Raw genomic sequence first — 27,324 nt, 5'->3', positions numbered from 1 at the left:
GGGCAATGGAAGTGACCAAGGAGGTGGTGTGAGTTAATCTGTGAGTTAAAGGTGCAGCTGGATAAGGCTATTAATGGAGGATAAGGCTATTCATGGCTCCTAGCTACATGTCTGTGTTCTACCTTCACTGTCAAGAGACACTATGCCTCTGGCTACTAGCTGGAAACGAGTAGGGTAGAATGCTGTTGTGCCTTAGCTTGAAGGCACCTGGCTGGCTTCCATGAGAAGCGGCCGAGATGGGGTGTGGGCCTGATTCAGAAGGCTCAATTTATGTCCTTACGTTTTTAACAGTCTCAAATATCTGAAGAGTAGTATTGCTAATTCCCGAAAATGAGCCTTTTCGTGAATACGCATGGATAACACACATTTACTGTGGAACTTCAGTTTTCGAATGTCTCCGTTGTCGAACGTTTCGGCTTTTGAACGCCGAAAACCCGGAAGTAACTGCTTCAGTTTTTGAATGATTTTCAGAAGCCGAACATGCCACGTGGCTTCCATTTTGAGTTTCCCTGTTGTACTGAGGATTCCGTATTCAGTTTTCGAGTTTTGAATGTTTTGGAAGTCGAACGGTCTTCCAGAACGGATTACTTTCGAAAACCAAGGTTCCACTATACATGCAAATGTGTGTATAGATACAGGAGCAGAACTGATCATAGCATGGCAATGGAAGTGTTACGGTGAGCACCTGTACTTAAGATCTTATCCCTGCAGCAGTGATAACACCAAGAGGTCTCTTTCTTTCCTCTGGTCTTCCAGACTCCTCACTTCCATCCTCTGTTGCCACTCCTAACCTCTTTTTCGTATTGATTGCTTGCCCTTCTCAACTGTCTGATTGTCTTGTCCACACTTTTGCTCTCCCTTGAGGACCTTTACTAAATGACCACATTGAGAAATGGTGATCACTGTCAGTCTTTAGTGGCTCAGTCACCTTTGCCCTCTAGTTTTGACTATAGTCCTCTACTTTCAGGCCACCTGCTGCCTCTGCCTAGTTGGCCATCCAAAGGAGAAAGTGGCCCTAGTGCCACACCTAGGTGGGTGTGTTAGAATCAATGTAAAGAACAACCTTAAAGTATTTGAAATAAATTTATTCTGAAACTTGGAAGGAATGTCATTTTTTCTCCATAAAACGTATACATTTTATTTTATTTTTAAAAAGAAATTACTTCTGAGGCCAAGGATATTGTCATGCCTGCTCCTGGTCCGCTGCTGTTGGCTCTGATGTGTCTTCAGTATCCTTTAAAGCCCTCTCAAGAAACATACAGAAGGGTTCAAAGCCTTTCTGCCCCTTCCAGCTTCCAACAATGAGGAATACAAAAGGAATGCTGCTGCAGGTGCAAGTATCCAGTAACAGAGCAGTGGTCGTCAACAGATACCAGTTCATTGATTCCACCCAATATGAAATAGAATGAAGTAATCTAGTTGGGACACTGAGAATCAGAATCAGAATAGCTGTGACTACAATGGTGATGTCAAGTCTTGCTAGAGGCTTTTGCTGTGGTTTTCGACTTCTGATCCAAATGGACAAAGTGAAGAAGAACAAGCTGGGGGAAAAAACGATGGCTTCCATGATGACTTCCACTATATTTGCAATTGTACAGATGGCAGTGTTATCATTAATGGTTTCATATCTTGGATAGCAGGAAAAATATGCCATAAGTGACTCCAGGCCAGAAACCATCCACAAAATCGCACACATTGTGACAGAGAAATCTTTGAACCGGTGATGTTGCCACCAGACTGGGAAATAGACAGTGAGAAACCTTTCAGCGGTGAGAGCTGTGAAGATATATAAGGTGGTATCATATGCAAAAATATGAAGCATCTCCATTACACGTTGGATTACTGTAGGGGTTTTCATGTCTCCGAGAAAAAAAGCAGCCACTTCAAGGTTGCACAAGATTATAATAAGATTTGCAAAGGTCACATTTAAAAAATATGGGCCTAACTTTGGCTTGCTGATCTTGCAGCAGTAAAGGTACAAGACAATTGCATTAGCTATTAATCCACCAATGCAGATGGGAACAGATGCAATCAGCATATTTAATCTGAAATAATATGAAGCCTCCATGTATTTGACCATTTTCTTGGGTGCACCAGCAGTGTGGGAAGACAAGGTGTTTGCTTTTGCCATCATGACATTATCAATGTATTCCATTTTTCTTCTCAACCTATAGAAATCACATATAATTTGTAATTATTAAGGTATTGAGTTTTTCAGTATTCCACTTCCCAAAATCTGGCAGAGAATTGCCAGTTTTGAATTTATTTATGCTCTCCCTTGTTTGGCTGCTTGTAATAGGTGGATATCAGAATTCATCCCCCACCCCCCATGAGGAATGGTTGCAGCGTTCAGGAATTTTTAGTTTAGCAAAAATATGAGTAAGGAGTGACTTAAGTGACTCAGTTAATATAATTGGGGGGCGTTTTTTCCCAAGCAAAATCTTAGAAAATTCAGAGATGAATTCATATGAATGCTTAGTTTAAGTGGGACAAAGCACTATCCTATGGTAGAATACTCAAAGTAAGAATTTGAAAATAGCTGTTGCTGTTGCTGATACTGATTCCGCCTTCGCTTGTCAGAGACATGGCTCCTTCTTGCCTCCCTCCATCCCCGGCAGTCGCCCCCTTCCCCGATCGGGAAAGCCATGCTAAATCCGCCTCCTCTCTTTCATTAGCATCGTGCAGACCTCTCCCCTGATAATCTCTCCCAGCAGCTCCATATAGATGTTAAAAAGCATGGGGAAGAGGATGGAACCCTGAGGGACCCCACAAGTGAGAGCCCAGGGGTTTGAACACTCATCCCTCATCACCACTTTCTGGACACGGCCCAGGAGAAAGGAGCAGAACCACTGTATAACAGTGCTCCCTGCTTCTCTAGATGGTGCAGAAGGATGTTATAGTCCAGTGTTTTTCAACCTTTTTTGGGCAAAGGCACACTTGTTTCATGAAAAAAATCACTAGGCACACCACCATTAGAAAATGTTAAAAAATTTAACTCTGTGCCTATATTGACTATATATAAAGTAATTCTCTTGAATAGGAATCAAATAAACACAAAGAAAGTATTTTATAATTACTTTATTATGAAATAGTAAGTAAACAGAAAATATGAAAAATTATAAAATACTTTATTTTTAAATCTTTCAAATTTTTCAATTTTTCCCACGGCACACCAGGCAACATCTCACGGCACACTAGTGTGCCGCGGAACAGTGGTTGAAAAACACTGTTATAGTCGATGGTATAAAAGGCTGCTGAGAGATCCAGCAGAACTAGGAAACAGCTTTCACCTTTGTTCCTAACCCACCGGAGATCATCAACCAGCGTGACCAAGGCAGTTTCAGTCCCATGATGAGGTCTGAATCCTGATTGGAAGGGATCCAAATGGGATCCTTCAGGCGTGCTTGGAGTTGTTCAGCACCCACCCACCCAATCACCTTGCCCCAAAATGGAAGATTTGAGACTGGGCGATAGTTGGCCATACTAGCCGGGTCTAAAGATGTTTTTTTAAGAAGCGGTTTAATAACCGCCTCTTTTAGCGTGGCTGGGAAGGCTCCCTCACAGAGGGAAGCATTCACCACCCCACAGAGCCCATCGCTCAGCCCTTCCTGGCCCGCTTTTATTAGCCACGATGGGCAAGGATCATGGAGACAGGTGGTTGGTTTCACTTGTCTAAGCAGCATGTTCACATCCTCAGAGGTAACAGATTGGAACTGATTCCATGCAACTTGACTAGACAGGACTCTAGCACTTCCCCACTCCAGCCCTGCTCCCACAGTGGAGTCTACCTCTTTCTGAAACTGAGAGACTTTATCTGCAAGAAACTTAGCAAAATCATTGCAGGAGATATTGGGGTCTTTTCTAGGCCCCGATGGCAAAGGTGGTTCTGTTAACCACCTGAAAGAGTCTCCTGCTGCTACTTTGCTACTTTCTTCATATGCAATAGAGGCGGTGAAGAAAGTCCTCTAGTCTACGCCATCGTTATTGCCACTTGGTAGGCTCAACATTGAGCTCTAACCTGTTTCCGGTCCAATTCAGAATGAGTTTTCCGCCACCGGTGCTCTAGCCATCTCAGCAATTGTTTCATCGCCCTCAGCTCTAGGGAAAACCATGGGGCTGTCCGGGCTCCATGTAATCGGAGAGGGCGCTTCGGAGCCAAACTGTCAATAGCCCTGGTTAACTCCGCATCCCACGGACCACCAGGGAATCAGCTGAAAGGCCATCAACATGGGATAAAACATACCCTACACTCTCTGGAAACCATTTGGATCCATTAAGTGGCGGGGGCAGACTATCTGAATTGGTCACACCTCCCCACAGAGGAGAAGGGTCGCGGAGAAGTCCAGTTGCACCAGGAAGTGATCTGACCATGACACTTCTTTAGTTTAGCTTTTACTTAGTGTCAGATCACTAACCTCCATAGAGGTGAACACCAGGTCCAAGGCATGTCCGCGGTTATGAGTTGGGCCAGACTTATTCAGGCAGAGCCCCATGGAAGCCATGCTTTCTGTGAAGTCCCGAGCGGCCCCTTATAAGGTCGTGTCAGCATGGGTGTTAAAATCCCCTAGAACAACCAAACTAGGTGTCTCCAGGAGAACATCCACCACGATCTGAAGCAAGTGTGGGCCGCGCTCCCTGCTGCTAGGCCTTTTCCCATCCGGCCTCGGGACCGGGGCCCACACTTGCTTCCTCCACACTCACAGCAGCCGCAGTAAGGCATTTTAAGGTACAGTGGTACCTCGGGTTACATACGCTTCAGGTTACAGACTCCGCTAACCCAGAAATATTACCTCAGGTTAAGAACTTTGCTTCAGGATGCGAACAGAAATCGTGTTCCGGCGGCGCAGCAGCAGCAGGAGGCCCCATTAGCTAAAGTGGTGCTTCAGGTTAAGAACAGTTTCAGGTTAAGTACGGACCTCCAGAACGAATTAAATACTTAACCTGAGGTACCATTGTATATGTATTTTAAGATTAGCAACTGCTGACTTCAACGAAATGCTGAGCAGTTGCAAAAACAAGCTAACTCCACTTGGAGGCCTTTCATATATTGCCTGAGCAAAATGGATTCCAACAAAAATGCAGTTTTATAGGTCAATAATAAAAGTTTCGCCTTCACCCCTTCTCCTTCGTTAGCAACAACTAGAATTTTAATATTTTTGTTATGGGGAAAATAAAGTTTCAGTAGCATAATAGAACATAACTTTTACTTCAGGATTATTATTATTTTATTTTTTGCGATAACAGATATAAGATTTTCTGCCTTTTCTCATTGCCCCTCTGTCATTCCTACCCATCACAAAAGAACAAAGGCTAGGTATATATTATTTATGTAGTAAACTGCTTAAAGATCTGATCGCTGATTGGGTTCTTTTTGGAGAAATAGATGACATACAGTCAGAATTAATTCTGCAGGTTCCTACAAGGCCTGCTAAACAGATAGATGATGAGGGGAACTAGCAGAAATGTGGGTGTTTAAAAATCAAACTCACGGAAGCAGTAGCAAGACAGAAGAGTCAATACTAGCGTGATTGTACTCCAATTTTCATTTCAAACTTCTTTGACCATGCTTCTGCATAATATGACCAATTCCACTCCTATGAAGTGTGACTTATGTAACAAACTGAATACTAGAATCTCATGACCTCACAACTATTGTCAGGTGCGATATAGTTACGCTCACAGTGATATCACCTTGTACCTATATACATATAGCTTCAAATGAAGGGAAGGAGACTGCTTTGGTTTCCCTGGTAGATGAAATGTACCTGGAGAGTTTGTTTGTTTGTTTGTTTGTTTGTTTATTCATTTATTTATTTATTTTTATTGCATTTATATACGGTACCTCCCTATACCTTGAGGTCTCAGGGCAGTTCACAGAACAGAGTGACCTCATTTCATAGGCACTGACTCCTAGGAGCCAAGGCAGTTTCAGCCCCCCAAATGTATGTTTTGAGGGGGCCAGGGTGTTTGGCCCCACCCCGGCTCCTCACCACATTGCATAATGTCACACCAGCCCCCCCCCCCATCCACTGGAGAAGCCAGCGCCTCTGCCTCATTTTTTATCTCAGTCCTCTGGAGATCTTTTCATATCATCAGTCATCGTAACCTCTTCAACAGTCTGGACTGGTTCCATTCCTGAATGGTGGAGAGATACCAGAAAGTAGTACTGGGGCCATTACTTGCATGGTTTCTAAAAAAGTTTTGAAGGCTTCCATTTCCACCAAGGGAAAGGAAACAACTTTCTTACGGTCCACATATTGCACATGGAAATTCTCTAACTGCTCAGCCCCAGCAGAAGGCAGGCGAATGATGCATCGTGGAGCATTTGTCCTTAGCCCTAGCTCAGAGACCTAGTCAGGGTTACAAGCCCTGCCCAACTAAAAAGGCCACAATATTCTTTAAATTAAGGTCCAAAAGCCTAGGAGTGGGGGAGAAAATTCTTTGCCTGGCACCTAGAACTAGATAAGAATGGTTTCAGGTGTGCTTTCCCAGGCAGAGCATTTCCCATGCAGGGACCATCACTGGAAAAGGCCTGCTATTTTCTGGCCACCTTCCAAACCTCCCATGGAAGGGGCATATGAGGAAGGGCTGCAAATAATGAGCTCTGGGAGCCTCTGGCAAGATCCTGGACAGCTTTGTGAAATCTTGTGAGAACTTCCAGGGCCTGCAAGAAAGTCTCCCAGAGCATGGTAAGCAAGGTGGAGAGTTTAAAAGCTCTCTCTGTGCCTGGTTTTCCCACCACAGAAGGAGCTTTTGAGTTCTGCACCTTGCTAACCAGATTCTGGGAAGCCTTCCTACAGGCTCTGGGGAGAACTCTCTCTCTCTATATATATATGTATATATGTGTGTGCGCATTTTTATTACTTTTCAATTACAATTCAATAATAACCTCATTATAAGAATACCAATTTATAATACAATTATTATTACCAATCGTTCAAATACTGATAATTTAGAGAAAGATTGATGGCTTGATAATTTGCTTTAATTCTGCATTCAAAATCTTATTAATTTCCATTACATTCTGATCATAATAACAATCCCTTATACAACAACTGGAGTATTAATAACCATTACATTCTGATCATAATAACAATCCCTTATTCAACAAATGCAGTATTAATAACTTCTATTCATGTTGACACATTAAATGAGTTATAAAACTGCAAGCGAGGAACTCAGACTATATCTTTTTTCTTCCTGTGTGTGGCAATTGTTCTGTCCATTGTGTTTCTTCCTGTCCTTGTAAGATGTTATGTCTCTCTTCTCCCCCCCCCCTCCCCCCGGTTGTTGCTGTTATCTGTCATGCCTTGGACGGAGCTGATATCCCATTGTTGTTCCAGAAATTTATCCATTGCTCTGTCCCGTGCTTCGTTGTTTTGCAACTTTAACAACAGCTGCAAAAGTCACTCTGTCCCAATAAATAACCTGTTCTCACCATTTTTCCTCTCAGCCTGGGAAGAAGAGTGGTCTGTCGAACTGTAGATGACTCAATAATGAACCTTATCAATTCCTTGGCAGTTTGCAGACTCCTTTCATCCTTCTGTCCAACTGAGGATATATGAGCAATTATACTTCCAATTAAATTAAATTCCAAGTCCTCTTATAAATAAATTCCAAGTCACTCCATAAATAATAAAGGGTGAGGAAGAGTCAGCTCTAAGTTTCCATTGTAAACCTTTTGCAAAATAGAACTTCCCTCCCTTTTTCCTTTTTTAAATACACACAGTTCCATTTAATGTTATATTCCATATGTATAATCCAATTTCTTCCATCCTTGCTTGTACAAATATAATTTGAACTAACATTCAGAGGAGGTTGCCAAATCATAAATGTAGAGAACTTTAAATAAAGAACTATAGGCTCCCCTCCCCACATCTTTTACACCTAATGAAGGGTTCAAAGGTTCAAACCTTAAAGTCCTTGCAGTTGGTTTTGTTCCACAGTTTGTGATCTCATCTCTTCTAGCACGTTCCTGTACTTTAGTCCAATTAAGTTCTAATGAACAGGAGAACCTCTGCCTCTTAATGGCAGCATTGGAGGTTTTTTCACCAGGCAAAGTGACTTTGCACTCAGCGCCACCCTGCCCCCGCATTCCATGTCAGAGCAAGAGCCAGGTACTGAGACGGACTGCGAGTGAAGCCCATTTCCCCCATCCCTGGGGGGGAATTTGCAAGGAGAATTACCCTCAATCATCCTTGTTTTTCCTTTGCCAATGATCTCCTGCTGTCGTGGGGTCTGGTTCCATTAAGGCAGAGCAGAACCGGAAGCTGGCTCTGGGGAGATCTTGTGAAATATACTTGAACGGCTCCATGAGATCTCACCAGAGCCTTCATAGGGAAGGCAAAGCCTGCTCGGCCCTCTAGCTTCAGAAAGGTTGGGGGTGCTCATGCAGGGATAATTCTGGGGTAGTTTCAACTATATATAATTTTAGTTTTATGTGCAACCCCCAGAACGCAACCCCCCCAATGTTGTGGGTCAACTGTACTGCCTAATATTTTGAAAATCTCTAAGTAGTGTCATGTTTGTCTGTCTGTCTATCTCTCTATCTATCTATCTATCTCTCTTATCTATCTATCTAATATTAAAACAAAAACACAAACCTAAAGCCAGTAAAGCAACAGTAAAAACACAAAAGTCGTATAAAAGGAAGCATACAGAAATCCAGAAGTTTCAGGCACATATAACAAATTGCATGAGTTGGGGAAAATATGTTCATGCAGATGTTTATATGAGCAGATCTGGCGGCAGCATGGTTAGCCTATGGGAGATACCATGGTGAGCTCTTGCACTTCAAAATGTTCTGTTCAGCATTGACAACACCAGGCTGCTTCTCTAGCATTAGCTTGAAAGGTTTTCCTCAGAGATGTATGTACTGGATGCTGTTCTCAGTCATTCCAGATATACTTATATATCCACCAACATACTTCTTTTCTCTGGGCTTCCTGGCTTCTCGCTTTCCTCTTCTATTGTCCATCCACCTCATGAAGCTGTGATAGCTCAGTTGGTAGAGCATGAGACTCTTAATCTCATGGTTATGGGTTCAAGCCCCACGTTGAACAAAGATTCTTGCATTGCAGGGGGTGGAGTATATGACCCTTGTGGTCCCTTCCAACTCTACACTTCTCTGATTCTATCTGACCTCCTTTTCATAGTGGTGGTCTGCTTGCCTTTTTCCACTGTCCAGTTACCTTGACTGCACTTTTGCTTCCTTTGTAGGATCCCTGCTTATTCACCACACTGAGAAATGTCAAACTCGGTGTCTGGTGGCTCAGTCACCTCCGCCCTCTGATTTTGACACTCAGCCCACCAACTGGCTCTGCATAAGAAGCCATCCGGACTGGAGATTGCCCTGGTATAGGGCCTAGATGGGTGCATTAGAAATAATGAACACAACATCAAAGCATTCGTAATAAATTTATTCTGGAACTGTGAAAGAATGTCCATGTTTTTCTATAATCATCTGATGCCGGGGTTGGCTTCTGATGCCAGAGATATTTTCAGGCTTGCACCTCATCTGTTTTGGTTGACTCTGGCATGTTTTCTGTATCCTCCAGTGCTCCCTCAAGTAACATATGGAAGGACTTTAAGGCTTCCCACCTCTTCCAGCATCCAACAATAAGGTACACAATAGCAATGGCACTGCAGCAGATTGAATCCAGTAACACAGTAATGATTTTCAATGTAGTCAAATCTACTGAGAGATTCCAAAATGAAAAAGTAAATGTAGCTCTGGTTGGGACATTGAAGATAAGAATCACTGTTGCTATGGCCACAATGGTAATGTCAAGTCTTTCTCGAGGCTTTTGCTGTGATCTTAGGGTTCTGATCCAAATGGCCAAAGAGAAAAACAACACGCTGGATGGGACAAGAACCACCTCAGTTATTAAGGATATTATACTTGAAGTTCCACACTGAGATTCAAATTCCTTAGCGGTTATGAAGAATTTTGGGAAGCAGAAAAAAAAGTACAGAAGTGACAGATTGCAAGACAACATCCATAAAATCACACACAGTATGATTGAGAAATACTCAGGCCGGTGATGTTGCCACCAGACTGGGAAATAGACAGTGATGTACCTTTCAACAGTGAGAGCTGTAAAGATGTATAAATTGGTGTCATAGGCACATATATAGAGCATCTGGATTAGACGTTGAATTGGAGAAACTAGACGTACATTTATAGAATATAAAAAAGCAACTTCAGCACTGCAGAAGCTTGTCAGAATATTTGCAATAGTAAGATTTAAAAAATAGGGGGTTAAGTTAGTGTGTTTGATCTTGTAGCAGAAAAGCCAAAAGACAATTACATTCGCTATGAATGCAAAGATGCTGACTGGAATAGTTGCAATAAAAATTGTTCCAAGCTCCTTGGAAAGTCTGTAGGGTTTCTTGGTTACACCAGCAGAGCTGGAAGGCGATACGCTTTCTTCTGGTATCACATTATCAATATAAGCTATTATTCCTTTCAACCTGTCAAAATCAAACATAACTTACAGTTACTATTAAGGTACCTAGATTTTGTAATAGCCATAGGAAAGCTTCAAATGATCACCTGTCAAGCAAGGATGTTCTTGTTATTAGATTCTACTCCCACAATTCTTGGCAACTGGAGGGAATTAAGTGAATGGGATAAGGATCTTACCAGTAACTGGCTGGTGGGCATAGATGTCTAGGGACCTGTAGGTCAAGAGGAGGCTTTCCTTCTGAATTTCTTTGCTCCCTTTGCCAGACTTGGGCTGAGTAATACTCAAGCAAATGAGAATAAGAAGTCAATGCTTTTGGAGAGAGTAAAACAAAGAGTCTTGTTGCACCTTAAAGATTTATATTGTGGCATAATTTAGATTTGATGAAGTCAACTCTAGACCATGAGAGTTTCTGCTATGATAAACCTGTTAGTTTTTAAGGCAGCACAAGACTCTTTATTATTTTTGCTGCAACAGCCTCTTATGACTAACCCTTTGCCATATTGGGGGTGGGGGAGAAAAATATTCACAGGCAAGTGGCGGTCCGAATTTCTGCCTTTTCTCTCCTCTTCCCCTTTTCATTCCTTTGCAACCATCACAAAATATGAAGGGTGGCCATATCTGCTTCCCAATTTGATTACTGAATGGATGTTGTTGGGAGAAGCAAGCAGAGATACCCCAAATTATCTCTGGCAAGTTCCTATAAAGCCTGCTAAGCAGACTTGATGAGACTAACATGAATATAGATGTTGAGAATCACACTGACGTAAGCAGCTGCAAAGCAGAAAAGTCAATACTAACATAGTTGCACTCCAGTTTTCGTTTCAACCTTCTTTTCTCATTCGTCTTCCTCTCACAGTAATAGAATTCTGCAAAGATGTGACCAAGTGCCACTATTATGAAGTGTTGGTTGTGTAACAACTGAATACAAGAATTTCATGACCTCATAGTGACTGTCAGCCACAATATGATTAAACCCACGTACTTCTCTGTACCTATTTAAATCTGGCTTCAGATCAAGGAAAGAGACTGCTTTGATTACCCTGGTATATGACCTGGAGAGATAGGGTAGTGTGACTTGATTTATTATCTCAGTTCTCTTTCTGCCCTGCCACACTAAATGACCGAGTTCGTTCCAATGCAGGAAGGGTATTATGTGGCCCCTGTAGTGGTGCCAATTCCGCCAATCAAAGCTGTCAAGTGGGTAAACTTGTAGGTAAACTGATCCCAAATTATTAAATTATTAAGGGCTATGCATATGTATATATGGGACATGGGTGGTGCTGTGGGTTAAACCACAAAGCCTAGGGCTTGCCGATCAGAAGGTTGGCGGTTCGAATCCCCGCGACAGGGTGAGCTCCCGTTGCTTGGTGCCAGCTCCTGCCCACCTAGCAGTTCGAAAGCACGTCAAAGTGCAAGTAGATAAATAGGTACCACTCCAGTGGGAAGGTAAACGGCGTTTCCATGCGCTGCTTTGGTTCACCAGAAGCGGCTTAGTCATGCTGGCCACATGACCTGGAAGCTGTACGCCGGCTCTCTTGGCCAGTAAAGCGAGATGAGTGCCGCAACCCCAGAGTCCTCCACGACTAGACCTAACGGTCAGGGGTCCCTTTACCTTTATGCATACTAACAGTAACCTGGACTGGTAGCAAATCGGCAAACAGTGCAGATCTCTGAGCACAGGTGTTATATGCTGACAAGGCCCTTTCCTGTCAGCAATAGTGCTGCAGCATTCTGCACTAGCTCCAGGTTCCAAATCAAGCACACGGGAAGACCCACATACAGCACATTGCAGTAATCCAGCCTTTTAGTAACCAATTCAAGAACTACTGTGGCAAGGCTTTCCTGGTCCAGTAATAGCTGTCAAACCAGTCACAGCTGGTCAAAGGTACTTCTAGCCACAGAGACTACCTGAGCCTCCAGTGACAGCTGGATCCAGAAGCAGCTCCTTCAGGAGGAGTGCAACCCCATCCAGGGTAGGCAGCTGACCAGTTTTTGAGACATGGGAACTCCTCACCCACAGTGTCTCCATCTTGCCAGGATGCAAGCTCCGCTTGTTTTTCTCATCTATTTCACCAGTGTGCCCAGCCAAATGGCTCAGGAATTGCACAGCCCCTCCTGATTCAGATGTTATGGAGAAATAGAGCTGAGTGTCATCAGCAGACTGATGGCACCTTGCCCTAAAACTCCTCATGACCATCCCCAACAGCTTCATATAGATATTATATAGCACTGAAGAGAAAATAGTCCCCTGAAGCAGCCCATAACATAGCTGCCAGAGGGTCGAAAGGCCCTCTCTCAATGCTGCCCAATTTCTTTGACCAGCCATGCAGGATGACATATGTTCACTTGCTCCAGATCCAACGCATGCCTGAGACTTTCTACTGTAAATATAAGTATTTTACCTGCATAGTTTTTACTGCTGCTGTAGCTGAGAACCAATTCATGACTACCAATAAGTAAATCCTATTTTAAGCTTGCTTCCACCATCTGTTGTCTGATTTCTTTGTTAAGTGAGGTAAATGAAAAGGGGGAGCCAGCTTCAATTTTGCTGCTAAGAATGGGACTTTGTTCAACCCACACATGTGGGCGCCTGGAGGGGTAAATTACAATTAATATATTCTTTCCTATCTATTAAAACCCATTCCACAATATACAGCTGAGGGATTGGGCTACAGAATAGTAAGCTGAGACCCAGTGCCATACATATCCCACACTGTCGAAAGTAGGTGATAAATCCCTCAGCTACTCTCCTCCCTCTGCCTCTTCACTGAGGGGGAACTCCACCAAACCAAACTTCCCCTCAACCTAGGTAGGGTAATATATTCACTATTTTAACTTTCATTTTTGTCTGGTCCTTATATTCCCTTGCAATGATATACCCCAGGTTGTGGTCTGGTGGTTCATCCTAGTATTTTTGGGAAGAAGGGTTCCTGAATTGCATACAGGGCCGGATTTAGGTTTGATGAGGCCCTAAGCTACTGAAGGGAATGGGGCCCTTTATATGTCCAGCTGTCCTTTGTCAACAACAAATTGTCACTGTTTTTTGTGACAATATATGCTATATGGTAATTTATGGACCTAATAGGCATCTAAAGGCATCTAAAGCATTTGCACATAACAAAATATGTATTTTATTAAAGTAACTTACATCATAGGAGCCTACACAACACAAAACACTGTTGCTGTATGTAGGTTTTATTTTATTTGTGAACTTCCTCTCTGCCCAGAACATTGGAGGCTATACACCACACCCCCTCAACAGTATTTATAGGAACTCAAACACTGAGATCCTGCTCTGTTCCAGTAACAAGAAGCCGAAAGCACCAGCCTGAAGATGACGAGTGAGACCTCGTCGAAACGTCGCCTAGACACCCCAACTTTTACACGGGAAGACACCCGAGGACACCAAAACCTGCATTCCTGTACCCGTGAAAATCTACGAAAGCATATATATATATATATATATATATATGAAATGTACGTCCAGTTTTTTTCCCCTTTAATTTTTTTGGGGGGACCCCAAGAGAGTGGGGCCCTAAGCTATAACTTGTTTAGGTTATATGTAAATCCGGCACTGACTGCATATCTTAAGCCTGGTCAACTTGGCACACAGAGCAAAGCTGTTGTTCAAGGCTCACTATTTAACTCCATTCCCTAACTGGGCTGAGGCATTTCAATACCTTTTAGATAGACACAATGCCTATCTAAAAGGCATGGTTACTGCTCAGTCCCAACTGTGTCTATTCAGAAGTCAGTCCTGTTGAATTCAATGGGGCTTACTTCCAGGTATGTCGAGTGAGGATTACAGGCCTAGTATTTATTTAGCAAAACAAAGTTGTCAGTATCACCAGGGTTACTCTCCAGTTTTCTTTTCCACCTTGTTTGATCATACTTCTGCATTTCGTAGAAGCTTAATCCTGCAAAGATACACCTCTTTGGTGATTTGAGGGCCCTGTTACCCCATCTGCAGATGACTTTTCCGTGGTCCCTAGGTGAGTATTGTAGCCTACAAGTAACAAACAGTAAAGTAAACAAGTCATAATATATTTATTCAGGAACCAGAAATGCCAGTCTATATTCTTTGACTTAGAAGCCTTTTCAGTTCACATCTGAGGCTCTGGATGCTTCTCAGTCTCCTCTTGGTCTACTTGAGTTCGCTCTGCTTTGCCACTCAAAGCTCTCTCAAGAAACATATGGATGGGCCTCTCTCTACTCCAACATCCAACAGCAAGATATATGAAAGGGTTGATGCTGCTCTTGATGGAATCAAACAACAGAGAAAGTAGAAATGGGACTGGTGCATCTAGTGTTTGGTGCCAATATGCGATGGCATCAACAGTTCTAACTGTAAAAGAAAAGATAAGAAATACAACAGCTAAGATGGTGATGGTGATATCAAGTCTTGCTGGAGCGCTTTGCTTGGCTTCTCTTTGCATTTTGACACAAAGAGCTGTGGTAGAAAAAAGCATGATGGGTTGGAAAACCAGAAAAGTTATTGTAATTTCAAATATAGTTGCAGCTGTACAATCTGCTCTCTCTTCGCTGTGAGATGAAAGGAACCTTGGAAAGCAGGAAATATAGGCCACCAGTGACACCAGGCAGGACAAGAGCCACAACACGGCACACACAATGATGGAGAGGTACTTTAGCCTGTGACGTTGATACCAGACTGGGAAGAAGACAGTGAGGTACCTTTCAGCAGTGAGAGCTGTTACCAAGTAGATGCTGGTGTTGTATCCAAATAAATATATAACCTCCATTACACGTGAAAAGTAGAGATTGACATAAATTTGTGCCAAAAATGTGATAAAAACCATAATGTAGTAGATGTTTACAATAAGATCAGCAGCTGTCAAATTGAGAATATAAACTGAGAACCTAGTCCTCTTGATCCTGAAGCAAAGAAGCCAGAAGTCAACTCCATTCCCAATTAATCCCCAGATGCAAGTTGGAAGAGATAAAACGATAATTGTTTCCAAGAAATATTGCTTCTTTGCCCAGTTCTCCAGTTGTGCATAAATTGTATTGATTGTAGCAGTGTGGGAAGACAAAGCAATTGCATCTGCCATGGCCTTAATGTGTCCACCAATTCTTCACCTGCTATAAATCAAACACAATTTGTCATTAGTAAGATGTAGTGATAGAGGTAGAAAACATCCAAGAAGATCACTTGACAGACAATATTCCAGTCCCACAAGCTTTGGTTCGTCGTTCAGTTGTCTTAGTCGTGCTCAACTCTTTGTGACCCCATGAACCAGAGCATGCCTTGGAATTTCTTCTCAAAGCTTCTCCTTTTCTGCATGGAGTGTTCATGGCAAAATACTGGAGTGGGTTGCAAGTTCCTTCTCCAAAGCTTTGGTTAATAAAGGCTAAACTGGAATCTATTTTCCTCCCTAGGCTGCTTCCTCGGTACAGGGGCTTTCTGCATTCATTTAGATCACATGGAGGTGCTTTGTCATTACACAATTTTCTGTTGCCTTTCGTTGCTTCTACGGTAAGCCCTAGCAGGTATCAACCATCCTGATACTCCCCCTAAAAGATCACAACCTCCAGAAGATAATGCACCCCGGATCTACATGTTTGAAGGATTCTGTACCTGCTTTCTCAGTACAGACAGAAATTACAGTCAGTACTGGATTTTTCCAGAAGTCATCTGCAAAAGATGAATAGGAAACAGTCAAATTTGAGTTACAGGTAGGTAGCCGTGTTGGTCTGCCGTAGTTGAAACAAAATAAAAAAAATCCTTCCAGTAGCACCTTAGAGCAGTGTTTTTCAACCACTGTTCCGCGGCACACCAGTGTGCCGCCAGATGTTGCCTGGTGTGCCATGGGAAAAATTGAAAAATTTGAAAGATTTAAAAATAAAGTATTTTATAATTTTTCATATTTCTGTTTACTTACTATTTCATAATAAAGTAATTATAAAATACTTTCTTTGTGTTTATTTGATTCCTATTCAAGAGAATTACTTTATATATAGTCAATATAGGCACAGAGTTAATTTTTTTAACATTTTCTAATGGTGGTGTGCCGCGTGATTTTTTTCATGAAACAAGTGTGCCTTTGCCCCAAAAAGGTTGAAAAACACTGCCTTATAGACCAACTAAGTTTGTTATTGGTACGAACTTTTGTGTGCATGCACACGAAAGCACATACCAATAACAAACTCAGTTGGTCTCTAAGGTGTTACTGGAAGGAATTTTTTTTATTTTGAGCCAAATTTGAATATGCTTCAGCTATACAACCCTTCTGCAAGGAAATGTTTTGTACCAAATATACTCATATGCAGAAAAGCATTTAAATAGTCAATATTGCTTTACATAGCAATGAGGCTTTATGGCGGTTCAGTTTCTATCAAGTACCAGTGCTCTGTCATCTAGCTGTTGCGGGTAAGAAAATACAGCCTACCTTGCACTGGAAACATATTGAGCAACTCGCAAGAACGAACTCATTTTAGAACAATCACACCCTCAGGTTTTTTTAATGAAGTGAGTGACAGGGTATGCAATTTCCTCATAATTACACACACACACACATACGTACATGATGCCATTTGGCTAACTTCCATGATCCAAACTTCTGTTTCAGGATATCTAAATGTGCAAAATATCCCAGTTCAGACCATCATTCCTCTCTTAATAAGCTTAGGTGTGCACACACCTTTTGCTCATGCAGCTCTTTCCCTCCTCTCTTCACAATCCAACCCAGGCATCTCCAATTCAGCACAGCTTTCTGTTTCATCTGAAATGAGAGTTACCAGGTTTCAAACAAGCCAGTCCTGAAAGTGCCTTAAGAGACTTGGGCTCTGACACACCTTTCAATTTGTGCAGCCAAGATGGGTTTACTAGTGACAGCAATTGGTTATAGACTTTTCCCGCTAAGGGCCCCATATCTTGACTTCTACCGCCTCCGCAGCAATCTTTTGTGGCGCAGTCGGTTGTGCCATCTCAGGACTTTATCATCTCACAGTGCTGCGTGTATAGACCAGGCCTTGATCTCTGAACTATCTGCAAGGCCTGTATCAAGCAAACTCCATCCCAGGGAGTCACTTGGCAAAGTGCATGCCTATTATGAAGAAGCCAGTTGAATGTGGTGAAAGCCCCGCTAGTAGGGCCAGAAAAACACAAGTAGGATACAAGGCATTATCTGGTTCCTAGGCAAAGTTCTAAAAAAGCAGGTGTGGCGTTTGCCTCCTAGGTGGGTCATAAGGAAAGAGTTAAATGAGTGTGATGTGATTGGCCAGAGAGAAACTGATAGGAGGAGTTAGAGTTAGAGTCTGTGTTGTGTGGAAGTCAGTTGAGAGTTGGGAGTTGGTGAAGGAAGAGGGAGGATAAGTGTGTGGGTTGGTCGAGTTGTGTTGTGAGGGAGTGAGAGGAACTGTTAGGTGGAGTCAGATAGTTAGTTGGGATAATCAGTTTGAAGTTGTTAGGAACGTATAGGACAGTTAAGGAACTAAGATTAAGAAACTGACAAGAAAAATTAACTGAAATCTTAAACTTGTTCATGCTAAACAATAAACTTGATTATTTGTTAATGTTAACAACTGTCTGGACTCCGTGTGTACCCGTGAGAAACGGGTTGGTGGCAGCGAAGAGGCAATCACAGTGGTGGCACAGGGATCAATAGACCGTCAAACGTCCCGGGACCCTGTGTGATTGCCACAAAAGGCAAGAAAGAAGGCAACATTTTCAAATAGATGCAGTCATCCAAATAGAGTAGGCTGATCTGTTGATCCAGCAAAGATCTGGAGCTCACTGAAGGTTTATAAATGTGGCTGCCCAGACAGAGTGCTTAGCTCCTTGCCTGGGTTGTTGGAATCTGAGGAAGGGGGCTGCAAATATGGTTGCAAGGGTTGTCCAGCAGCTCTTGTGGCACAAGAGCTTCTGGTTGGAGGGGGTCCTTCTTTGCGGTTTGAGCAGAAGGGAATTTTCTTGCCATCTGTTTCATCTGTGGAGTTCCCACTATGTTTCCAGATTTTTGGAGTTTGACTCCAAGGTAATGTAACGCAATTGCATCTTCTGGAGAGAAGATGTCAGGGACAGGTGTTGGATGAAAATGTAATTCCATCAATTGCTTTCTCCTCTGACGCTGCCACAGCTATACCCAGGCCTCATCACAGTACAAAAGGTGTACAGTGATCTACCCAACACCATGGTTATGACTGAAGGTTCTTAGGAAGGGGGGGGGGGAATCAAATTCAGTCTAGCAAATTCCCAGGACATTTGTTAAAGACATGTAATGATGTGACTAATTAAGATGATAAATAAAATATAAGCATAGTTAAAGCATTAAAAACATTTTAAAACACCAACAAGCATAAAATAATGAGCTTCAAGATAAACAAATAAATGCTACCATTATAGTTAATCTCCAGTTGTCTTTTCAACCTTAGGAGGCCACTCTTTTACTCTTCTCAGGAGTTTACTACTGCAAAAGTATGAACCACAGCACTGTGGTGATGTGTTTCTATGTAATAAATGGAATGTAAGAATCTTATGACCTCACAGCAACTGTTTTCTGGAGTGTGGGAACATCTACAATTTTATCACCCTCAGACATGGCTTTTTTAAGACTCGCAGAGGCCCAGGGGCAGAATTTCATTTAAGGGGCCCATGCTCTTCACTGTACTCTATGTCAGTGTAATTTCTCTTCCTCAACAGTTTAAAAAAAGCTGTAGTTTATTTCAGAAGCTGTAGTTTATTTCAGAAGCGGTAAGTTAGGGAAAAAACACACAAACAAAATTCAAACACAAACATGGTTCTCTGCAGGGGGATAAACAGTTCTTACCAGATTTCCGGATTTCATTTTTTACTTATACCCCACCTATCTGACTGGGTTTCCCCAACCACTCTGGGCAGCTTCCATTATATATAAAAAGGTAATAAATGCAGGTGGGTAATAATGCAGACGGAGTCCAGAGAGAAAAGAAACTGATAACACTTTACTGAGGGAAACCTGACGAAAACAGTATTTAATACAAGGAGAAATAAACATAGACATCTTCTTGTTCTGAATTCAAACTTTGCTCATAACAGGAAGACATCTAACTTCAAATACAGGGGGGAAACTATATCAGAAATACATGATCAATTAGAGCATGCAGTACCTCAATACGCATCATGCCACCCAACCTGGTTGCTAAGCAGCACATCCAAACACCTCCCTCTTGCCTAGTTGGCTTACTGAAAACAGAATTAATCCTTAGATTACAAACTGAATGACCCCTGTTGTTACATTTCTAACATGGAGAAGGTTAAAGCAGCTAGGAAAAGTATTGAGGGTTTCAGCAGTGAGTGGAAAGATGCTGTCTGCACACCAGAGGCTTTGTTGACAGAAGGTTTTTAAAATAGTTCTGCTGTAATTATATTAGAAGTTTTTCCAAATCCAGTTCTATTGTTTCCTGGTTACTCTTGATCCAAATCTCATGCCCATTGTCTCATATATGTATCCTGGTTCTGATCCAAGTTTAAACAAAGGCTATAGACTTTGCAATTATGCCTTTATGCAAGATAAACAGAATTTCCCACTTGTTCTCCAATTTTGTATTAGTACCACTCTAGCCCATTCCCACAAAGTGGTTTAAAGGGACATAACTTATAGACAGACTTGCAGGAATATGGGATATTATATACCGAGAGCACAGGGCAGCAACATTTGCTTCTTTGAAAAGTCAGACAACTTTCTCCACTCTTCATTCCTTACTGATTAAAGCAAATACTTTCAAAGGGCAACACTTCAAAAATCAGCTCATTGCAAAAGGAATTGTCTTTTTTTAGGCTAAATACATTTCAAAGGAAGTAGAAAATAGGTTTAACTTGGTAATAATTGTAATGATAAAGTGAGAATGGGGTAAATATGCTTTCTTAATACATATATTTTATATGTTCTCTAGAGTAGGAGTGTGGCACCTATGGCCCTCCAGATGTTGGGTAACAACTCCTATAATCCCTGACCATTGGCTGTGCTGACTGGGGCTGATGGGAGTTGGGAGTCCAACAACTTCTGGAATGCTACAGGCTACTCATTCTTGCCCTAGAGCAGTGGTTCTCAGAGGGTGTGGCAGGAGAGGATAGCAAGTGTGGCAGGAAAATTAAGGACGAGCAAAGAAGCATTTAAACATTCCAATGTAGTATAGAATAGCAGCCACACCTCTCTTCAAGAGCATTGGCTGTTCTTATACAGTTCTCCACAACATATTGTTGTGAACAGGGTTTTTTCAACTCTGACAAATATGAAAGATCACAAAAGAGAAAGGCTTATTTGTGTTGATGAGAGTTTGTTTCAAACTAGACCTAATATAAATCAGATTACCTAGGAAAAGCAAACCCGCACCTTTCATTGAGTCTGTATACATGCTTAACGTACATATGGAAGGGGCTTGTTTAAAATTACATTTTGGCAATGAATGATTCATGTTCTTATGTAGCTGCATTTTTTAAAACTTTCTGGATGCCCCACGGTCATATTATAAAGTAGTTGTGTTCTACAGTATGTTATAAATCGTATTACTGCTAGGAGTTGTTTCTTTTTGTTTTCCAAAGTATTTATTATTGATAAAATGTTCAGTGTGCTGAAAGCAATTTTTTTCTGAAAGTGTGGCCCAGAGGAAAAAGTTTGAGAACCACTGCCCCAGCAACAGTCCTTACTAGCTGGAGCTTATTTTCAATTTATATTTTATTGACCTTTAAGCTGCACTTTTACATTAACTCCTCTGTACAGATCTCTTATCTGGGTTATCTGCAGACCGTCTGCCTCTGTATTCAAGATTCACTTCCTTTCTTCCAGATGCTTGTTGATGAACCACCTTGAGAAGCAACCAACTCACTTATGCCCCAGCAAGGCTCATGTACTCTTACACCTCTACTTTCCTCTGTCCTTTCCTCACTTTCCTTATTCTCTATCACATGACAAGGCACAAATGGCTAAGGACCAGAAAGACTCCTAGGTGAGGAATCAGAATAGGAGCCTAGAGAATTATTAGAATTAAGGAAGAATCTAAAGTATCTGTAATACATTTATTCTGGAGCTAGTATTCCCACGTGTAGAAGAATTTTGCAATATACCTCTATATATAATCCTTTCTATCTTATGTCTGAGGCCCAGGTCACAGCCTTTCCTGTATTCATTGGAGCACTCTCAGTTCCTTCATCCAAGAAAGCTCTCTCAAGATATGTCTGGATGGGCTTGTTGCCAACCTCTCCTTTTGTTGTATATCCAACAAAAAGATATACAAAAGGGTTTCCACTGCTGTCTATGGAATCAAGAAAATGTAAGATTAAAAAGAGCACTGGTACATGTATGGTTGGGACCCAACGTGCCATGATATCAATGATCCTCACGGAAGCAGCAAACAGAATAAAGAGGAGAACTGTGGCCACAATGGTGATGTCCAGCTTTGCCGGAGGCGTTTGCTCTGTCCTCAGCATTCTGATCAGAAGGATCAAAGTGGAAAAGACCATGATGGGAAGACAAACCAGGAGGTTGAATATCACTCTGAACATTTTTGAAGGCTCACAACTTGCGTTCTTTTCGTTGACCGTGGACTCAAATTGTAGATAGCAGGCACAATACAACACCAGTGACATCAAGCCGGACAGACTCCATAAAACGGTGCACATAATTTCAGAGAGATACTTTGGCCGTCTAGCTTGATACCAAACTGGGAAAAAGACCATGAGGTATCTTTCAGCTGCGATAGCTGTAAGCAGATAGGTGCTGGCATTGAATCCAAATGAATGCACCAACTCTACTATATGTAAATGGTATATGCTGATCGGAACAGATTTCAAAAATAAAACGAAAGCTGTTACATAGTAGGAGAGTACAGTAAGATCAGCAACTGCCATATTCAGGAAATACACGGTGAAGTTAGTTTTCTGAATCCTGTTCCAAAGAAGCCAGAAGACAATTCCATTGCCAAGTAATCCTAAAGCACAAATTGGAATAGTTATTATCATAATTGTTCTTTGCATGGCGTAGCTAGTATCCAGTTGTCCTGCGGGGTTTTTGACTCCACCAATAGTGTGGAAGGACAAGGAGTATGACTCTGCCATCTTGGGACTGTTAATGTATGAAGCGATTCTCTTCAACCTGCCAAAAATCAAACACAAATTGTCATTATTATGGTGCTGTGAAGTAGTGATAGAGGTAGGAAACCGTCAAGGCAAGAATGTTTGTATTACAATATTCCACTTGTCACTTTGGAATTTTCTCCCATGGCTTTCTTCTACATACTGGACTTTGTGTCTTTCTTTAGAGAGCACAGGCCTAAAAAAACTGGTATGACCTTTCATCAGTTTCTGCAGTAAAACCTTAGTATGCATAACTCATCCAAATGAAACAGCCTTGCACAACCTGGTGCCCTCCAAACATTTTGACTGCAACTTCCATCATCCCTGTCCACTGGCCATGCTGGATGGGGCTCATGGGAGTTGTAATAAGGTGCGCAGCCTGGGAGTCATTTTGGTCTCGCAGAAGTCCATGGAGGCGCAGGTCAATTCTGTGTCCAGGGCAGCTGTCTAGCAGCTCCATCAGGTATGCAGGCTGAGACCCTACCTGCCAGAGTGGTGCATGCTCTAGTTATCTCCCACTAGGACTACTGCCATGCGCTCTACATGGGCCTGCCTTTGAAGGTGTCCCGGAAACTACAACTAATCCAGAATGCAGCAGCCAGACTGATGACTGGGAGCGGCTGCCGAGGCCACATAACACCAGTCTTGAAAGACCTACATTGGTTCCCAGTACGTTTCTGAGCACAATTAAAAGTGTTGGTGTTGGACTTTAAAGCCCTAAACGGCCTCGGCCCAGTATACCTGAAGGAGCGTATCCACCCCCATCGTTCAGCCCAGACACTGAGGTCCAGCTCCAAGGGCCTTCTGGCGGTTCCCTCCCTGCGAGAAGTGAGGTTGCAGGGAACCAGGCAGAGGGCCTTCTCGATAGTGGCACCTGCCCTGTGGAACGCCCTCCCATCAGATGTCAAGGCAATAAACAACTTTCTGACTTTTAGAAGGCATCTGCAGGCAGCCTGTTAAGGGAAGTTTTGAATGTCTGATGCTTTATTGTATTTTTAATATTTTGTTGGAAGCCACCCAGAGTGGCTGTGGAAACCCAGCCAGATGGGCAGAGTGAAAATATATCATCATCATCATCAAAAATAGCAGGTGAGCATCAGGTTGAGGAAGGCTGTCATTGATTATTATTTCCTGCAGGTGCCCCTGTTTAAAATATAACATAGCTAATTTTCTCACTACAGATGGCATCTGCTATTGTGAAGTAAATTGTTGCATGGACAATTATAAAGAACAGAAAATAGTCACAACACCAGCACATTTTCCCTACTGCATGGAAATATTTGATACCAAATGTTGGAAAACAATGAAATAGGTGTAATTATCTTAGCCTAAGATTATCAGTTTCACACTAACCCAATTTCACCTAAATACTAGCATCCTGCAATAAATAGCTGCAATAAAATACAATATATCTTACTTGGTAACTAGACTGGGCAACTTTATTAGCATGTACCAAATTTGGAATTCAGTTTTTATGTAATAAAATTATTGTGAAATAAGAAATGAGTTAATGGGAATATCAAAATATAATACTGCTTTGGTTTGACATGCAGCCCGAGGGGCTCATGTGAACCTCCATGTCTTTTATTGGCAGCCCAGATTTTAAGGGATCAAGGAGGACTATGGGAAGGGAGGGAGAGAGAACTGGCAAAAACCAACTCTTTCTCCCATCCTGTGAGAAAAGTAGAGGGGGAATTCATGGTAATTTGGGATCCAAGCAACTGTTTTTGTCTGAGCAATGACAGAATATGTTTTTCAAGCGATTATTTCAGGGTATTTTGGAATGCCTTCATGACTTGGGCATAGGTATTTGCTACTTGTCCATCACTTTACATGAAAGCAGTTATGCTTCTCTCTTGAAAACATGAATGGTATGCCATATTTTCCCACCAGACAGCTAAAAGGTACTTCCCATGCCATCCTTAAATTCTCATGAACCCTTCTTTTTGTGTATCAGGTTTGTATTTGGCAGGAAGCAACATTCCTCCAAAGGACCCAATGTCTTGGTTTCCACAGCCTAACTTTTAAATCCTCTGTTAATTTTGCTTATATTTATGATTTGGGAACATGGGCACACTACTCTTTGCTTAATGGCAAATGGGAAATGAGCAACTGTTTTCCTATGAATGTCAGCAGGGCACCCCAGGACAACCCCTACTCAGGATCAAAACAGGAGAAGAATGAGAGAAGGGAATGTGACACCCTCAGCTCTAAGACTTCAGCTCTATGTCTGACTTTCCAGAAGACATATCTTTCTGAGTGGTCATGGTTTTATCTTCTCCTGGACCAGACATACCTCTTAGACTAAGGGCAAGATCAGTAGACTGAAGCAACTCCATCCCAGTGAAGCAAAAGTCTGGGCAAAGTCTCTAGCTATTGTGAAGTAATAGATGATTGAACTGAGGGGCCCGCTCATATTTGACTATTAAGACTGGTCTAGAAATCTGTACACCAGACTAGAAATGTGCCTTCTAAAGTATTTATCTGCCTATGCCTGTGAGCTGGAAATAAATGTTAACCTTATTTCTGTAGAGAAGGCTTCAGAGGCAAGTGCCTGATGGAAATAAGACATCTTCACTTTACCTTTGTTTCCCTCATCCCTCCATTTCCACTCAAGGTACAGCAGTGATCTGTTTGACACTGTGCTCCTTAAACATTCTCCTCTGTGATGCCTTTTAAACAGACGCATGTGAGTAATGAAACTCTTGGCCTTTCTTTTAATAAAATTAGTAAGAGCAGTTGCAAGACAGAAATCTGAATACTACCGTGATCACTCTCCAGTTTTCTTTTCAACTTCCTGTGTTCATGCTTCTGTCCTTCATAAAACTGTACTGCTGCAATTGTATGGCCTACCTCAGTATGATGATGGGAGCCCTATGTAACAAACAATGTGAGATTTTCATGACCTCACAAGAACTGTTAGCTGCAGTATTGTGAAGATCACAATATCATTACACTGGATCCAGCTTCCTACTCCGGTTTCAGATGGAGACTTTCTTGATCAGCCTGGTAGATGATGATTATGATAATTATAGATCACCTGCTCTTGGGCAAAGATGGAGATACATCCCCCCTGGTCCTCTCAGCATAGTTGATACCATCAGCATAGTTTCTTCTAGCAATCTCATTGTGGTTCTGCTGTCGGGAAGATACTTGAAAGTGGTGATAATAATTTTAATAATAAGTGGTTTCCAAAGCCACTCTGGGTGGCTTCCAACAAAATATTAAAACTATGGTACTATGCTACTGCTTTCCATGCTAGAACTCTCGTATGTGGCTTTATAAAGTTACAACCAGGGCTTTTTCTCAGTCAAAACTCACTGGAACTCATTTCAGGCACCTCTCAGGTGGGCACCATTGCCATTATAAGAGAACAAGGGAGGCATTCATGGTGAGTCCTGGAACCTCTTTTTCTAGAAAAATAGCACTGGTTACAACTCTTAATATCTTCAACTGTTAATGCTTCTTAATATCTCTTTGATAATAATAAATAATGATAATATGAAGCCACAGGGTGATGTCATCCAGTAATTTCTGGCACCACATAATCAGCTGTACCCCTTTCTAAAGACAGAGGAACTGGGTCACTGTTTTGTATGTTTTGGAAATCTCTTGAAATGACTACGAGGACAGTATTCAATTTTAAAAAATGCATTGAGTGGACACCTTCAGCTCGCACACAGGGACTTTCCTCTATATTTTCTACCATCCGTGTCCTGCAGTGTTCACAAATCCGATCCTGAAAGTTGGGGGGTGGGTGTGGGGAACACCAGAACAAATTCAATGTTTATCGGGGGGGGGGGGAGAGAATGTTCAGTTGTGCAGAGAGAGAAAAAACTTGCACTGGCAGAATGTTTGCCTTAGCACTAGGTTGAATACAACCTCTAGAATGCACCCTATGTGTGGATTCTGTGTGTTACCTTTTAGGACAGCTCAGAAATGTCAATTTGTTCTGAATGTAGCAGCCTGGTTTTACTATTTATTATACTAGCTGCAAAATATCCTCTTTACACTGATTTTGTATTTACTTTGTTGGTCACCAATGTATTTCTAGGCCAAATACAATTCATTTTAACTTCCAGTGCCCCAAATGATCTCATACTAGATACAGAATAGAATACAATCTCTTCCCTGAACTCTTGAGTTGGGATCTGCTTGAGAGCTGTTATTTCAACTGCCGCCTCCACCTGATGCATGATTAACAACTACTTGAAATACAGCTCTGGGTGTATTTTTTGTGTGTGTGTGTGGCACCTGTACAGTACTGTAGAATTTGCTCCCTAAGAAAATTCATCAGTCGTGCTCTACTGTGAGGAAACAGGTTCAGGATGTTAAGAGGTCTGCGCTCTGCCAAGTGTTCTTATTGCTTTTGTTCAATATAGATTGACTCTAGACTTAGTCATGCTTCAAGAAGATGCACTCAACTCAATCGGACCAGTTACTCATGACAAACTTAAGTCTCATTGATTTCTTTGGGCAAGATTCAAAAAATAATTGCAGTAGTGGGAGTCAGCACAACTGGTCCTTTCCTCATGCCCCTCTGCTCTCTCTCTCTCTCTTTTTGGGGGGAGGGTCAGGAGAACCCCTAGAATAGCACAAAGGCAGAGGAAATGGTAGATGGTTCCACTGGAAAGCAGAAATGCTTGTGCTGTTGTAACGATCATATTAATGCGACATTAAATTTCATATGACTCTAAGCTTGATGGAGTATGTTTCCAGTCATGTGAAAACAGCATGCTGCTGAGATATTGGTCTGTATTTATATTCCATACCTTGTTTTTAATC

At 42.0% G+C, this 27,324-nt stretch overlaps 3 protein-coding genes and 1 pseudogene across 7 annotated transcripts in view; 1 reads left to right on the top strand and 3 right to left on the bottom strand.

Annotated features, from left to right (window-relative positions):
• PNLDC1 (PARN like ribonuclease domain containing exonuclease 1) overlaps window positions 1-15,086 on the top strand; it is a 48,673-nt gene extending 33,587 nt beyond the window's left edge. Inside the window, exons 20-21 of one of the 2 annotated variants that reach the window (XR_014167187.1) lie at window positions 9,558-9,623; window positions 14,983-15,086. The gene's annotated coding sequence lies outside the window, so the exon portion shown is untranslated. Of the gene's footprint in view, window positions 1-9,557; window positions 10,468-14,982 lie in introns of those variants that run through there. The other variant, XR_014167188.1, reaches the window with a different exon arrangement.
• Window positions 1-18,942, bottom strand: part of LOC309366300 (proto-oncogene Mas-like) — a 29,122-nt pseudogene extending 10,180 nt beyond the window's left edge. The window contains exons 1-4 of the transcript XR_014173454.1: window positions 18,824-18,942; window positions 17,129-17,209; window positions 14,577-15,569; window positions 10,311-10,473 (exon numbers count right to left, since the gene is read on the bottom strand). The product of XR_014173454.1 is annotated as a proto-oncogene Mas-like (transcript). The remainder of the gene's footprint in view (window positions 1-10,310; window positions 10,474-14,576; window positions 15,570-17,128; window positions 17,210-18,823) is intronic.
• Window positions 1,065-11,327, bottom strand: LOC309367525 (proto-oncogene Mas-like). Of its 3 annotated transcripts, XM_081906941.1 has the most exons (4): window positions 11,268-11,327; window positions 7,439-7,551; window positions 5,490-5,594; window positions 1,065-2,168 (listed from the first exon to the last, which is right to left on the bottom strand). In XM_081906941.1, the coding sequence occupies exon 4, from the start codon at window positions 2,153-2,155 to the stop codon at window positions 1,184-1,186; it is 972 nt and encodes a 323-aa protein (XP_081763067.1). In that variant the 5' UTR covers window positions 2,156-2,168; window positions 5,490-5,594; window positions 7,439-7,551; window positions 11,268-11,327; the 3' UTR covers window positions 1,065-1,183. The 3 variants fall into 3 exon arrangements, with proteins under 3 accessions (XP_081763067.1, XP_081763066.1, XP_081763068.1); XM_081906940.1 differs by lacking the exons at window positions 7,439-7,551; window positions 11,268-11,327 and having other exon boundaries at window positions 5,490-5,634; XM_081906942.1 differs by lacking the exons at window positions 7,439-7,551; window positions 11,268-11,327 and having other exon boundaries at window positions 5,525-5,611.
• A 2,527-nt stretch (window positions 18,943-21,469) lies between the features above and the next one.
• Window positions 21,470-25,432, bottom strand: LOC309367526 (mas-related G-protein coupled receptor member H-like). Its single transcript, XM_081906943.1, has 2 exons — window positions 25,305-25,432; window positions 21,470-22,558 (listed from the first exon to the last, which is right to left on the bottom strand). Exon 2 carries the CDS (start codon window positions 22,519-22,521, stop codon window positions 21,550-21,552), a length of 972 nt encoding a protein of 323 aa, XP_081763069.1. The 5' UTR covers window positions 22,522-22,558; window positions 25,305-25,432; the 3' UTR covers window positions 21,470-21,549.
• Between the last annotated feature and the right edge of the window lie 1,892 nt (window positions 25,433-27,324).

The sequence above is a fragment of the Podarcis melisellensis genome, assembly GCF_964234715.1.
Source record: "Podarcis melisellensis genome assembly, chromosome: 3".
In the NCBI taxonomy this organism is placed as follows: Eukaryota; Metazoa; Chordata; class Lepidosauria; order Squamata; family Lacertidae; genus Podarcis; species Podarcis melisellensis.
Note: the sequence above shows the minus strand (reverse complement) of the source record. Positions and strands in the feature narration are given on the sequence as shown.